The 13,852-nt window shown below is 40.2% G+C and overlaps 1 protein-coding gene across 1 annotated transcript in view; it reads left to right on the forward strand.

The window, feature by feature from the left end:
• Window positions 1-8,249, forward strand: part of LOC148368927 (protein bicaudal D homolog 2-like) — a 55,487-nt gene extending 47,238 nt beyond the window's left edge. The window contains exon 10 of the mRNA XM_088330846.1: window positions 6,101-8,249. Coding sequence (XP_088186972.1) covers window positions 6,101-6,434 — 334 coding nt within the window. The 3' untranslated portion in view covers window positions 6,435-8,249. The remainder of the gene's footprint in view (window positions 1-6,100) is intronic.
• Window positions 8,250-13,852: the final 5,603 nt, after the last annotated feature.

Here is a 13,852-nt window from a genome sequence, read left to right on the forward strand (position 1 = left end):
TTAGATTGAAACAATAATTTAAACAGTGCATAATAGTCAAAATAACAAACAACAGTGAGGTATAATAGTCAATATAATTAACTGTCATCTCATGCAATCTCCAATATTAAAAACAATAAAGTTACCACCCTTCTATATCAAGCTCTTTTGTCATGTTCCATACCTTCTTTCCATTACCCTTATGCGACTGTAAACATCATCTACTGCTCATATGGCTACCCCCAGACTACTCTCTTTTTCAGATTTATGACTACTCTGCAATTCATCTGGATGTCAACGGGGGGATGGGGTAGCATTGCAGAATGCTGGTTGCGTTTTAGTGCTCTGGGATTCAGTGTGGGTAACACTCCCTTAGCTGCGAATTTGAAAGACTGTTGTTGCTTTGTAACTGCGGAGCTACATGGCCGGGTTGTCTAACCAAATCTTTAACCACGCTTGTTGCCCTTCATCATGCGTTTTCTCATTCAAAACACCTCCCTTGATGACGATATCTGTCAGGGTTTGGTTCTGCCTGTGTTCTTTTTTCCTGCGCATGAATTACACTCTGTTTTTGGGATCCGCATATTGGTATGTAAATGTTGTCCCATACTGCAAGAGGTTAGGTTGGGGGACTGTGCAAGGGACTAGTTTTCCCACACTCCCTTCCTTTTGTGTAGCCAAGTCTCCATCCTTCCTCAGCCCCTTACACTCTTATCCGAGAAAGAAAGGGAGGAAAGAGTCCTTCACATGCTCAATTATTTTGTTGTTCCCAACTCGGCATTTCCTGTGAACTGTTGGAGTTGAATAGGTTGTCAGAAGGGTAACTAAGGGAGACATGCATGTGCGGTTTGTAAATGCTGTAGTCATAGTTTGGGGTTTTAGGTTGTGGTTTTTACCAGGACTACTGAGATTGTGTCTTCCCTGCTGCAGCTTGTGGTGTCATGTTAGCTCTTGCCTCTTAAAGATTCCTCAGATATTTTGTCATTGCAGCCCAGTCGCCTGAGTCACTTTGGTTCCTCGCCCAGGTCAGACCTTGGTGCTACATTGTCAGTTTTTGTCTAATAATAATAATAATAATAATTATAATAATAATAATTTCCTTTGTATTGTCATTCTTTGTAACAATGTACACAGAACGAAATGTCGATACACCTGACCCGTTGTAGCGGGTCGATGCAGCCGCAGCCAGAGGGCGCCGCCATTATACCAATTAGGTATGTCTCGGTCGAGGCGCGAACCAGCGACCTCCCAGTCTCAAAGCGGGCACACTACCATCTAGGCTACTGAGCTGGTATACCTTAATTATTTAATTATCCCTCGTCATCTTTCTGTCTCGCCATGACCAATCCAGTTCCAGAGAACAAATGCTGTGTGCATTTTCAGTGATTCAGAATTCCGGATGCATGAATGATGCAATAGTTGAAGGATCATGTGTCAAGGAGATCGTCATCGGATCATGTTAAAAAGTCGTTGTTTGTTACATATGTTGATACGATAACTAGTTTGCAGCTTTCCCTCTGGCATTGTTGTTCTCACGCCACCTTCACCACAGAAGCGCTCTTATTGTGTCCAAGCCGCCCAAAGAATAGGCGCCTCAGTCTTTTCCCGGGAAAACCTCTTTTAGACCCACCCACCATTAAGTCGACTTGACCGCCCCTCCCTCATCATGGTGGGTTTAATAAAGCAGACTGATCCTTTTTGTCTGGGTGTGTGTGTCCCGCTGGGAATAAAAGTGCATACACAAGGGGAGGGTCTAAGGTTGTGTTTGTCTGGCAGTCAGCCGGGGTTCACCCTCAGCATGCACGTGGAACACGCACATGGAAAAACATCTGCACATGGTCTCACTCCCTTAAAATTGGGCCCCTTGAGAACAACAGCATGACCATGTGTTTAATGACTGGAAAAGAAAATAACTTTTTTCTCCGAATTGCACTTCAAAAAATGTCTTGGGACCAAATTGAAAAATGTGAATTTTTGAACGAAGCAGAAATATTAAACTTCAATAGAAGACAATAGCAACCAAATCAAAATGCCTTTAGGGAAATATACACTGTGCAGTAGCACATTCGCCTAACACGTGAAAGGTTCGAGACCGGGTGGAAGCATTTTCTAGCCTAGACAAGGATGGGCGCTACCAGGCTGTACTTGCCCAAAACCAACCACAGGAAATGGAACCCTGGTGTTTTTTTTCTAAAATGACAACTTATAATGTTATTACTATGTTATTACCAGGTTAATTGTTAAAAATGGGGTCTGATAGACTCTCAACCAATAAGAAAATCATTTTACTAGAGAACCCCAAAAACCAAGCACTGGTGAGACCCATGTTCCTATGTTCCTATTATTCTTATTGTGGCAATGGGGTCTTACTTTTCTCATACTCTCTTTGATTCCATTTCTACAATTCATCGTGCAACGCGTTTTCCTGTATAAGAAAAATGATTTGACCTGATCGAGGTGAAAACAAAACTATATGAATGGGTAAGTGTGAAGCACATTGTAAAGCGCTTTCAGAGGTCTTCTGTGACTTGAAAAGTGCTACATAAATGCAGACATTTAAGGAATCCCCAAACCAAACCCAAGTAAATATGCAGTGGCGGTGATACTTGAAAGAAGAGAAGGGTGAGGTAATAATTGCACAACATACTAAATAAAAGATTCCTCCTTCAAAGGCAGGGAGTTGTCCAACCAGAAATGGCTCTTTGATGTCTTTGTTAGCAACCTTGTGAGTAATTCACTGTCCCTTTTTGAACTGTAATGCGACAAGCATTAAATTGCACCATGTGACGGGTGACATTTCTGCATCTGTTTTGCACAAAAGGAATGGCAGCAATATGAGCTCACTGTTTGAAAAGGGTGTTATGAGTTTGAATTCTCCCCACAGGCCAAACATCTGAGAAGTTTTTTCAAGGGGTTGTAACCTCTGAAAAAGGGATTGCAATTCCAATCTGACACCCCAAAACATTTTGATCAATCCATTTTATCCAAATTTATTTTTTTGTAAAAAACACCCAAATTTTTAAGTATTTCTACATAAAATGTCCCAGTTTTTAGGGGTTTCCTTGACTGCACAAGCCAGTTTTTGGGGTTCTCATCTTATCAGCTGCACCGCTTATCTTCAGTAGGGTCGCGGGGGTGCTGTAGCCCATCCCAGCAATCATCGGGCAGTGGGCATGGGACACCCTGAACAGGGCACACAAGGACAGACAACTCGCTCACACCTAGGGACAATTTGGACCGGTCAATCCACCTGAAATGCATGTCTTTGGAATGTGGGAGGAAACCCGAGTGCCCAGAGGAAACCCACGCACGCACGGGGAGAACATGCAAACTCCGCACGGGAAGTCCGGTAGCTAGATTTGAACCCACAGAGGAGGTTCCCAAGACCTTAGAACTGTGCCGCACACGCACTAACCACTGCGCCGCCGTTTTTTGGGTTGTATTGCAAATTTTGACATACTTTTGGGAGGTAACTGCATTCTTGCTTATTTGTCTTGTACAAAATAACTATTTTGGGAGAACTTTAGGGCCACCTTCCCCAGAACCATCACCACCCTAAATAAGCACACAAAACATTGCAAAAACATCTTGCCTATGCATAAAATTTATATTCATATTTTCTTATATTTTGCACTATGTTGCTACTAATGTCTACTAATCTCATCTCTTCTCATTAGCTGCACCGCTTATCCTCAGTAGGGTCGCGGGGGTGCTGGAGCCCATCCCAGCAATCATCGGGCAGTGGGCAGGGGACATTCTGGGAACTGGTTGCCAGCCAATCGCAGGGCACACAGGGACAGACAATATGAACCTTATTTTGTAAATAGTGTCTATTCCTATAAATATTCTTTCAAATCATTAATTACATGTACTTTGAACCTGGAGTGCTAATCTAATCTCGTGAAACAATGTACATTATGAAGTTATTGATGACAATCAAAACCTACAGTTTAGTGAAAAAATCCAGTTTTAGGAGTTATTTGGACCTATAAGACCCTAATATTTGAGCGTTTTTGTTTTTTTAAACAAAATTTGACCCAGGTTTTTCATCCGTTCATCAAGCACACTCCCAAGTTTGCTGAAAGGAATGGTAAACGGTAAATGGTCTGCATTTATATAGCGCTTTTCAAGTCAATGAAGACTTCCCAAAGTGCTTTACAATGTGCTTCACACTTACCCATTCACACACACGCTTACACACTTAAGTCTCTATAATATTCCTAAAACAAGCTTTAAGTTCCCTTCTCTTCCCTGTGCTCTTCTGTGTACTGTATTGTTTCAGTGGCTCTTGTTTTTCATGTTGGGAGAGTATAAGTCCCATAAGTAATGCTAATTGTATTAAAAGAAACAGAGGCTAGGCCAAGGTTGAAAGAAAACCTGGCTGCTGCCAGAGTGTAAGTTTGGAGGCTCAATTGCACCACCTGGTGGTAGTCCGGAACAAACTGGTACGATAGTGGGTGAGTAGAGCAGTGGTTAGCACATTCGCCTAACACGCGAAAGGTCCTCGGTTCAAAACTGAGTAGAAACATATGTTGGGCGCCACCAGGCTGTACATGCCCAAGACACACCACAGGAAATGATGCCCCTATGACTTCTGTGGTAAAGGAATCCAATCAACCAATCAAATTAGCACATACTGTATACAATTTAACTGCAGAAAATGTAAAATAGCTTATCAAGTTGATACAATTACAGTTTTACATCATTTATTTTGAACTTGCAAGGAGAACAGGAGAGTACTGTACAAAGACCCTCAAGCGTTATTCCCTTTAAGCTTTCACAGTCGCTTGGAATAACAGTGAGCAACATTAATCTGGCGTGTGGCAACCAAATCATTATCAAACATGTCAGAAACCTGACATTAAATCAAGTTACATTTTGCTGGCTTTCCGGCAATGCTGGTTACTTTTTTAAACTTTAATGAATTGTTAGTTCATTGGGAAGGTTGCCCGGCTCCGACGGGAGTTATTACAAATATCACATGAGATATTTGTTTTTATAAAAGTATCTTTTGTTACATAATTGACATTTTGTGGATTTATGTAGTTGGTTGCACAATACAGGACTGTATTTAATCACACTCTCTTTTTTAGTGGTTGTACAATGTTGGCAAAAAGATTGACTGTTACATTTAAATAATTAACGAATTATTTGAATGTCACCCAAGCGCGATCAGAGACCCAGAAAAACGTGTCAATTTTCTTGCTTTTGTTTTTCTTCTTTATTTACTCTTTTTTTCTTTATTTCTTTTTTCCTGAGGTGTTTCTTATTTTGTCTTGCCTTTCTTCTTCTTTTGGCCTGTAGTTTCCTTTTTTTCCTTTTTGCTTTTCCACTTCTTTTTCATGCCCCCCCTTTCCCACCCTGTTTTTGTTCGTTTTTCTCTTTTTCTTTCATATTTTTTACTTTTATTTTTTTTCATTTTTGTCTTGTTTTCTTTTTTGCCTATAGACAGACACACTAAACAAACAAAAGTATATATATTCCTGGATCCAAAACAAGAACCTTGTCACCAACATTGGTGTCATACAAAATCATGCAAAGACTTGCTCCCTCATATCTTTCAGATTTAATTTCCCCCTGTGTTCCTGTTCAGAGCCTTTGCTCGGAAAATGCTGGTTTACTAGTGATCCCAAGAGCCAAGAAGAGAACCGCAAGTTTGAAAGCGTTCTCTATTTGAGCCCCGGTGCTGTGGAATGCTCTGCCCCCTGAGATTCAATCTGCAACCTCAGCGGAACTGTTTAAATCTAGGCTTAAAACACACTTCTAGTCTATAGCTTATGAATGACCTATATTTTATGTTGACACTATCTGTGTATTGATTGTTATTGCAACATCCATTGCAGCCCTGTCATCCTAGAACAGGGATTACCTCATGTGCGGTCCATTCTCAAGGTTTTTTCATTTTCCTCATGTTGAGGTTTTTGAGTTTTTCCTTGCCCTCGTGTAGGTTTTAGATCAGGGGATGGTGTAATAATAGTCTGTAGGTTGCAATAATTTTGTGGTCTGTGCAGCCCTTTGAGACTCTTTGTGATTAAGGGCTAAATATGACTTGACTTGACCACCCTGGCTTTGTTCACATCACTTCAAAGCCTAATTTCCATTGTTTTATTTTGTTCTGCAGTTGTGACGAATACGTGACTCAATTGGAGGCCATGCAGAGGCAACTGGCTGCAGCAGAGGACGAAAAGAAAACCCTCAACTCTCTGCTGCGGATGGCCATCCACCAGAAGCTGGCCCTGACACAGCGCCTGGAAGACTTGGAGTTCGACCACGAGCAGACCCGCCGCACGGGCGTACGATCCAGAACCCGTGTCAAGGCCTCCCCAAGCGCCGCCGGCAATCCCAACCTAAGCCAGGTCCCGGCCTTCCCTGTCACCAGACGCGCTGAGCCCAGTGAATTGCTGGGAGGCCCGGTGGTCTTCTGCAGTGAGAAATACAAGATCTACTGCGACTGAAGTCTGCAAGGGATCGCCTTGTACAGAGGGGAGGGCGGAACCTCCCCGCCATAGTGTTAAGAGCCCCACATGCTCGCTTCGCTCCCTGATTGGCCTGTGCTCATTTATGAGATCATGTGTGACTAACCATCTGCTTGCGTGTGCTTCTGTAAAGGTGTGGTGTCGCACAGGTATATGTGCAGGGTGCACTAGACGTTTGGACTGTGGTAGACAAATATGTGGGTCGCCCAGCCCTGATTGCGTTCAGGGCTATACCGAACGGAGTGTCTATTCTTTCCATAGTCTTTGTGCTGTACGTGGCAAGTACCAGGCGGGGTTTTGCGGCCGTCTCCTGAGTTAGTCTGTTGCCCAGCAACAATCACAAACCATGGAGATGTGTTGTCGAACGCGATGATGTACGAAGATGACATCTTGTGACGCACGGGTGCTGCTCATACAGCCGGTAATTGTTTACAAGAAGAATATTGTGCATTCTGAACAGGAGAGTGCTGTTTGAATCGATGAAAACCAGCAAAGGAGCACCCTTGATCACAGCTGTTTATAGTCAGAGATTGCTTTCATTTACAAGCTGTGATGCTAGTGCAGCAGTAGGGCTCATGCACAAGTAGAAAAGGCATGGCTTTGCAGCTGTAGTGGCTTTCAAGTGCTTTTTAATCAAAGTACATAATCAATTTGTGTACTATACAGTCATTAAAATGTCAGGGGTCTTTCCAATGCGGCCTAATCATGTTGCTGTGGATTACTTCACAGGAACTCGGAATAATTGACAAATTGATCACCCTACCTAAAATAAGTGCGCTTCGGCATAGGTGCCTCAAGTTTAACATTCTGGCATGAGTGTGTTCGATTTAAGCTAAATTCTTCTTTTCAATTTTAGAAAAAGCACACATCGGATGACGAATCTCCAAACCGCAAAGTGAAAGTGCCTGACGAAGCAAACACTTGATGAATTAATCCAGTAACTTTGTGTCCTCCTCTCCTGTTCTATCTCCAATCCGCCATGAGGAGCGTTCAATTGAGAGCTTCCCTTCTGCGGTCAAAGTCAAAAGATTCGTGTCAGTTTAAGGCCCTCACTCTTGTGGTTAACCTTTTAGAACTTGAGTGAGTGAGTGACTAATGTGTGGTCTATTGAGAACCACGTTCTATTTTTCAGTGTGCCAGGACGACAGCAAAAAACTGTCCTAGTAGCCAGAATAGCTTTAAGGCCTTTGCCGAACTTCTGTTACGCAAATAGTTAAAATGAGGCTCGTGTTAATACTCGATGTATTGCTTGTGGATCATAAACACATTATCTTTATGATTCCAAAAAGCAGGGTTGATGTGACGGATTCCTGCAAGATGGAGCAAATTTTGCAATTGTTTTTATACCGAGAGATATAAATTTCCAACTTTATATTCTTAAAGGGATCTATTTCAGGTGAGCGATCTTGCAGGATCTCGCTTAAGTATTTACGTATGCATCGCGTCAACCCTGCTTGATAGTTCAAAGCATGGAGACGGAGAAGATAAGCAACCTCAGTCATGCTTCAGTTAACCGTTGGCTTATTTCACGTACGCGATGGAGTAATGTCGGGCACAGAGGGGTGACTTTTCTTGGAATGAGGCGCGTTTCAATTTTTGAGTATAAACAACTGAAGAGTGGTTGTCCGAACACAAGTCTCAGATTAGCTGAGTCGACCATTCTTCGGTAAGCAAAACCTGAGTGTTAAATTGACCCTCGAATACGTGGTCTTCACTACCTGGCTAAATCTGCGTCTATCATAGCATGTCACCTCTCTCTACCTCCTTCTTATTCTGTCTTTCTCCACATCATTCGATCACGTACCTTATATGTCACAAAGCATTAACTTCTAATTTTGTGTATAACAAATATTCTCTTTTTTCTCATACAAATAATAATTACATCCAGCAGGAGAAGAACATGTTTTTTTGTCCATTTATATTTTGTTTTAGTTTGTTTCTAACCTGTGCACTTTTATATATATAGAATTTTAACAGATTACGGATATCCTTTAGCAGACATGGGGACTTGAGACTTAGTGACTTGGACTCGAGTCGACTCGAGTCGCTGTTTTTATGACTTGTGACTTGACTTGGACTTGGCAATCTAAGACTCGGGACTTGACTTGTGACTTGACTTGCCCAAGAAAAAAATACTTGGGACTTACTTGGGACTTGAAGGTGAAGACTTGAGACTTACTTGAGACTTGCACATGTGTGACTTGGTCCCATGTCTGTCCTTTAGGGAAGTGTGGTAGTACTATGGTTTGTGAGATATCCAATATAGGATTCTCCATATGAGTTATTAAAGTGTGTGTCCCTTACAATATGTACTCGACAAAAGTTTACTCCACAAACCACAGAGCTACAACTTTGCCTAATCTTTAAGGATTTCTACATAAGTTACTTTATATTTCTTTGCATTTTGTGCTGTTATTTATCTGTTTTGTTCGTTCTACTGCCATATTCGCTACAAAAATCCAGGGTGATCTAATTCTGGGGTTGTTGACGTATTTATTATTCCTAGGAATAGTTCAAATTAACTCGATGAAACTTGACAACGCTCTCGTTTGAATCGGTAAGTTGCGATTCGGGAAAACTAGAACGCTACGATTTTCCCAAGCTTCTTACTGAGGGCGTTCCACTGAAATAGAATCACTGACCTTCAGAATTCTACGCAATTGCAACCATTAAATTCCAAATTGGAATTGTTTGATTCTCTCTTGGTTTATCGTGCCAAATCTTGGTACACCGTTTTTAAGGTCTGACAGACAAGCACCAACTGCAAAAAGGTGTCAGGCTGGGGTCCTTTTTGTTTGTGCTTTGTTCTTGGTTTTTGACCAGTAGTGCCTTTCATTGTTTCAAGGGAGAACTTTAGACTAGTGATTTCTGTTTTGGTCCCTCCGATCTGGGTGAGAACTTGGGACTCAAATTTTGACTACGAGCAGCAATAAGCGTATAGGGAATCGTGCCCCTTTCTGTGCGCCCCGATGACGATAGTTTTAGAATTAGCTCAGTCAATCCAAAATTGTGTTGAATTCTGCTGGTCAGCGATCCTTTCAATAAATTCAGGGCTATTAACAAAGTGTTGAGACTTTCGGAACCAAAATTCCCTTTGGCCTCCTGTTGTTGAACAAACGGCTCCAAGCATCTTTTAGTGTGTTTGTGTAGCTGAGCGTGTTATTGGAAATTACAAGCTATATGTGGTGAAGGTCATGGGTATGGATAGTATTATTGTGGGAAATGTGCAGAGAGTGCATTTTCTTAGTCTTTTTTTTTCCATTTCCAAAACTGTTTTATTTTAAACCATTAAACTATTTCTTTTCAGGAAACAGAAAACTAAATCCGCATCAACCAACACGAAGAGTGCCATTTCTGCCAGTGCTCGTTTGTTGAGGCATTAAAATTAATAAGTTGAAAATTAGACGGACAAGGAAAAGTGCAATTTGAATAATATTTAAGATTTTCCACAAAAGTTTTCTGTTTGCTGGAACCGACAGCATTGTGATAAACTAGCTGTGCGAACTTATATTGTCATATCGTGTTTTCAGTATTGGTCCATAAGAGTTTGATATCTTTATATGAAATGACTTCACCAGTACGTTAATATTTATTTGACTTGTCATGCAGTACTGTATTATCAATAATGTGCATTATGATTAGTGGTCTTGATGTCATCATATGCATGTTTATCAGCTATGGGACCTTTACACAGGAGTGAAAACAAAACAGGTAAAATGTTTCGGGTTTTGGAGAATTGGGAACTAAATTAAGTGAGATGAATCTGATGTATTACTGCTGAACTAACCCGGTTAGTGTTTGGTTTGTTTTCCAGCTGGGACACAGTTGAAACTGTGTAAAGGTAGTCATGGTGGCTAAAATCAATAAACGTGACTTCAGTCGCAAAGAGTGTCCGAGTGTTTTTTTTTTGGTGTGTTTCCAGTAGCTAATAGGTCAAAGTGTGCAAGCGTGGGGCACAATTTGATCTCTTCCAGACGGGCGGAATTCACTACAGCACGAGTGCCAAACTCATCACCTGGAGGTCAAATGAGGCCCGGCGAATCATTTTATGTGACCAGCAAGACGATGCCGAGAGAAGCACAAGAAAAAAATAAGCTGCATGCCAACATACAATGACTTGCAGTTTTAAATATTTCCACTGGATATTGCCAGAGCCAAGCGCCACTCACAATGCGGACCATTGTAGCTATATTTGCCGACTACAATTAATCAACCGGAGAACATTTAGAAAACCCAACCTAATTTTATTTTACTTAAAAGTTATGGAAGCGCTGTCTAAGGCAATACAAAAGAAAATAGCACCTGGTTGTCTTTGCAAAATGTAAAGAATGTTCAGCATCTTTCTATAATAGATATGAAATCGAAAAGCAATGGAACCATATTCAGGGAAACATTTGCATAGACAAATATTTTAGAAAAGCAGAAAGATTTTTAAATCATTAAGTAGTGCTTGTATGCTATTTTTTGTCACTTTCCAGTTTTTTTTTTTTCAAAATAAACTGCATGCTAGTCGAAACTAATTTAATTGTTTTCTTTTTTTTTCTTATGAATGCACAGCTGCTTCAAGAGCTTAAATCTTAGTGAAGGAAAACATATTCAGGGGGGGGGGGGAAACTCTTCATTAATCAGTCTGAACCGGTAATCAAATTTTTACTACCCTGAATTGTGAGCCTCTGAAAAGACCCTCAGCCATTAATTCAATTGATGTACGAGTCTGGCCCCGGTGCAAATATTTTTTTTCTACCAGGTGAAATAAAAATTTGTTTAAAACCCCTGTACTAGAAAGCTTTGGAGGACCAATCCTGTCTCATATTAAAAAAATGTAAAAAAAAAAAAAAAAAAAAGTATATATATATATATATATATATATATATATATATATATATATATATACCTACAGATATATGTTATAGAAATACATGAACACATCTCAGTATTTTGTTGTGTAGTTGCACAAAATTTTAATCAAATGATTGAGCGGTTCAAAAATATCTGAGCTTTTCACCTATTGGTTGATCGACGAGTGCGTCGTTCAACTGCAATGCCTTGCCACCAGGAAGACAGAAGCAAGGCAAGACATTAGTAGCCGATTCGTTCATCCATGTTCAACCAATAGGAGAGAAGCTCAGACAACTGGTCCGCCTCCTTATTTGAATACCTTTACATGGCAAAATCACAAAACACACAACAAAATTCATAAATAAATAAAAATAAAAATGACAGTTGCAGAAATAAATGACTAAGTTGCATTTATGTCATATATTTAGGTATGTGTGTGTTCATTTAAATCAGTGCTTCTTAATTATTTTCTGTCAAGCCCTCATCGGAAGAATAAATCCCCCCGCGTTACCCCCAAGATTGTTTTTTTTTTTTTAAGTGATCACAACTTATAATTTTTGTGGGGATGAAACAAAGATTGATTGTAGGACGTCACCTCCGTCCATGCCAAATCCACCCCTTTCGGCACATTTTTGCTGAAGAAAAACTCAAGCGTCTTCTCCGTGTGATTGGGTTGTAACCAATGTTCCCTCTTAGCTGCGCGCGTGCGCAATCGCACACTGCCCCCACATTTTCAGCGCACAAGAAAATCTATCCAGCGCAATGTTCCCTCTAAGCTGCGTGTGTGCGCAATTGTGCACTACCCAGAACTTTTCTGCGCACAAGAAAATCTAGCCAGCTCACAAAAATCAGGGCTCGAAATTGCTAATTAAGAAGCGAATTAAGTCAAAGTTACTGTACATGAAGGTAAAAATACAAGGGTTCCCCTGACGTTGTGTTCTAAATGCGATATTTGGGAGTCAAGGTCGAAGTAGAACAAAATTGAGCAAAGTCAGTCGAGTGTTTCGAGAACCGGCTTCTTCGGCTGGGCTCACTAAAAGAAACCGGCTCTTTCGGGTCCTAAACGGCTCTCCAGATTGTTTTTGCTTCTTTCATCCCTATATGATAAAATATTCTGTAAAATTATGCACAAAATGACTTAAAGGAAGGGGGAATAGAACAAGAAAAAGAAAAAAAAATACAAAAATGAAAAAGTAGTGAAAAGCTGAGAAAAAAAGAAACAAAAGGAAGAGAAAAAAGAACGAAAAATTCAGAAAAAGTAAAGAAAGAATGGAAAAAAGTAAATAGAGAACAAAAAGAAAAAAGTAACTGCTAGGAAAAAATAAACACAATTTTTTAAAGGAATTTAAAAAAAAAGAAAAAAAACAGGGGAAAAAGAGGAAAAAGTTTGTGTTGCATTCAAATAATTTCCAGTTATACCAAGTCAATCTTGTTGCCAACATTGTACTTCCACAAAAAAATGGAAGTAAGAAAAAAATATTTGCATTCGTACATCAATTGAATTAATGGCTGAGGGTCTTTTCAGAGGCTCACAATTCAGGGTAGTAAAAATTTAATTACCAGTTCAGACTGATTAATGAAGAGTTTTTCCCCCCCCTGAATATTTTTTCCTTCACTACGCGACAAAAGATACCAGGAAAAAAAAGATGGAAATCTTGTGAAAGAATTGTTGTAAAAACAAATGACGATTGTAGGCCGTACAGCCTTTGCAATAATACATTAGTCAATTCATTCAAAAGTGATTTTTTTTTTTGCATTGCCGGAAACTCAGCATAATGTAAAGTGATGTCAAGTTTTGGACATGTTTATAATGACTTAGATGCCACACTTGGGATTGCTGTTAGATAGATAGATAGATAGATAGATAGATAGATAGATAGATAGATAGATAGATAGATAGATAGATAGATAGATAGATAGATAGATAGATAGATAGATAGATAGATAGATAGATAGATAGATAGATAGATAGATAGATAGATAGATAGATAGATAGATAGAGAGATAGAGAGAGAGAGAGAGAGAGAGAGATAGATAGATAGATAGATAGATACTTTATTCATCCCCAAAGGGAAATTCACATTTCCAGCAGCATCCCTGAGCTGAGAACAGTACAATAACAAAGCCAAAAGAATACAATATACAAATACCCAGTGTGACGTGCAAATGCCCACTGTAGCGTGTTATATAGAGTAACTAAATAGTGCTACACAGAATACATATTGCAGTAAGATTCGGTAATATCCAATGTAGGTGGTGTGGTTTAATGTGGGCCTTTACTCTGCCGGGTGGAGTTAAAGAGCCTCATGGCATAAGGAAGAAAAGATCTCTTCAGTCTGTCCGTAGTACAAGACAGTGACAGCAGTCTGTCGCTGAAACTGCTCTTCTGTCTGGAGATAATGCTGTGTAGTGGATGCGATGGATTGTCCATGATTGACCTCAGCTTTTTCAGTGCTCGTCTCTCAGCTACTGTTGTTAGGCTGTCCAGCTCTTTGCCCACAACAGAGCTCGCTTTCCTAGCCAGTTTATTGAGACGAGAGGCATCCTTCTTCTTGACG

Source organism: Urocampus carinirostris, chromosome 3 (assembly GCF_059441175.1).
Source record: "Urocampus carinirostris isolate Australia breed hairy pipefish chromosome 3, RoL_Ucar_1.0, whole genome shotgun sequence".
NCBI lineage: Eukaryota > Metazoa > Chordata > Actinopteri > Syngnathiformes > Syngnathidae > Urocampus > Urocampus carinirostris.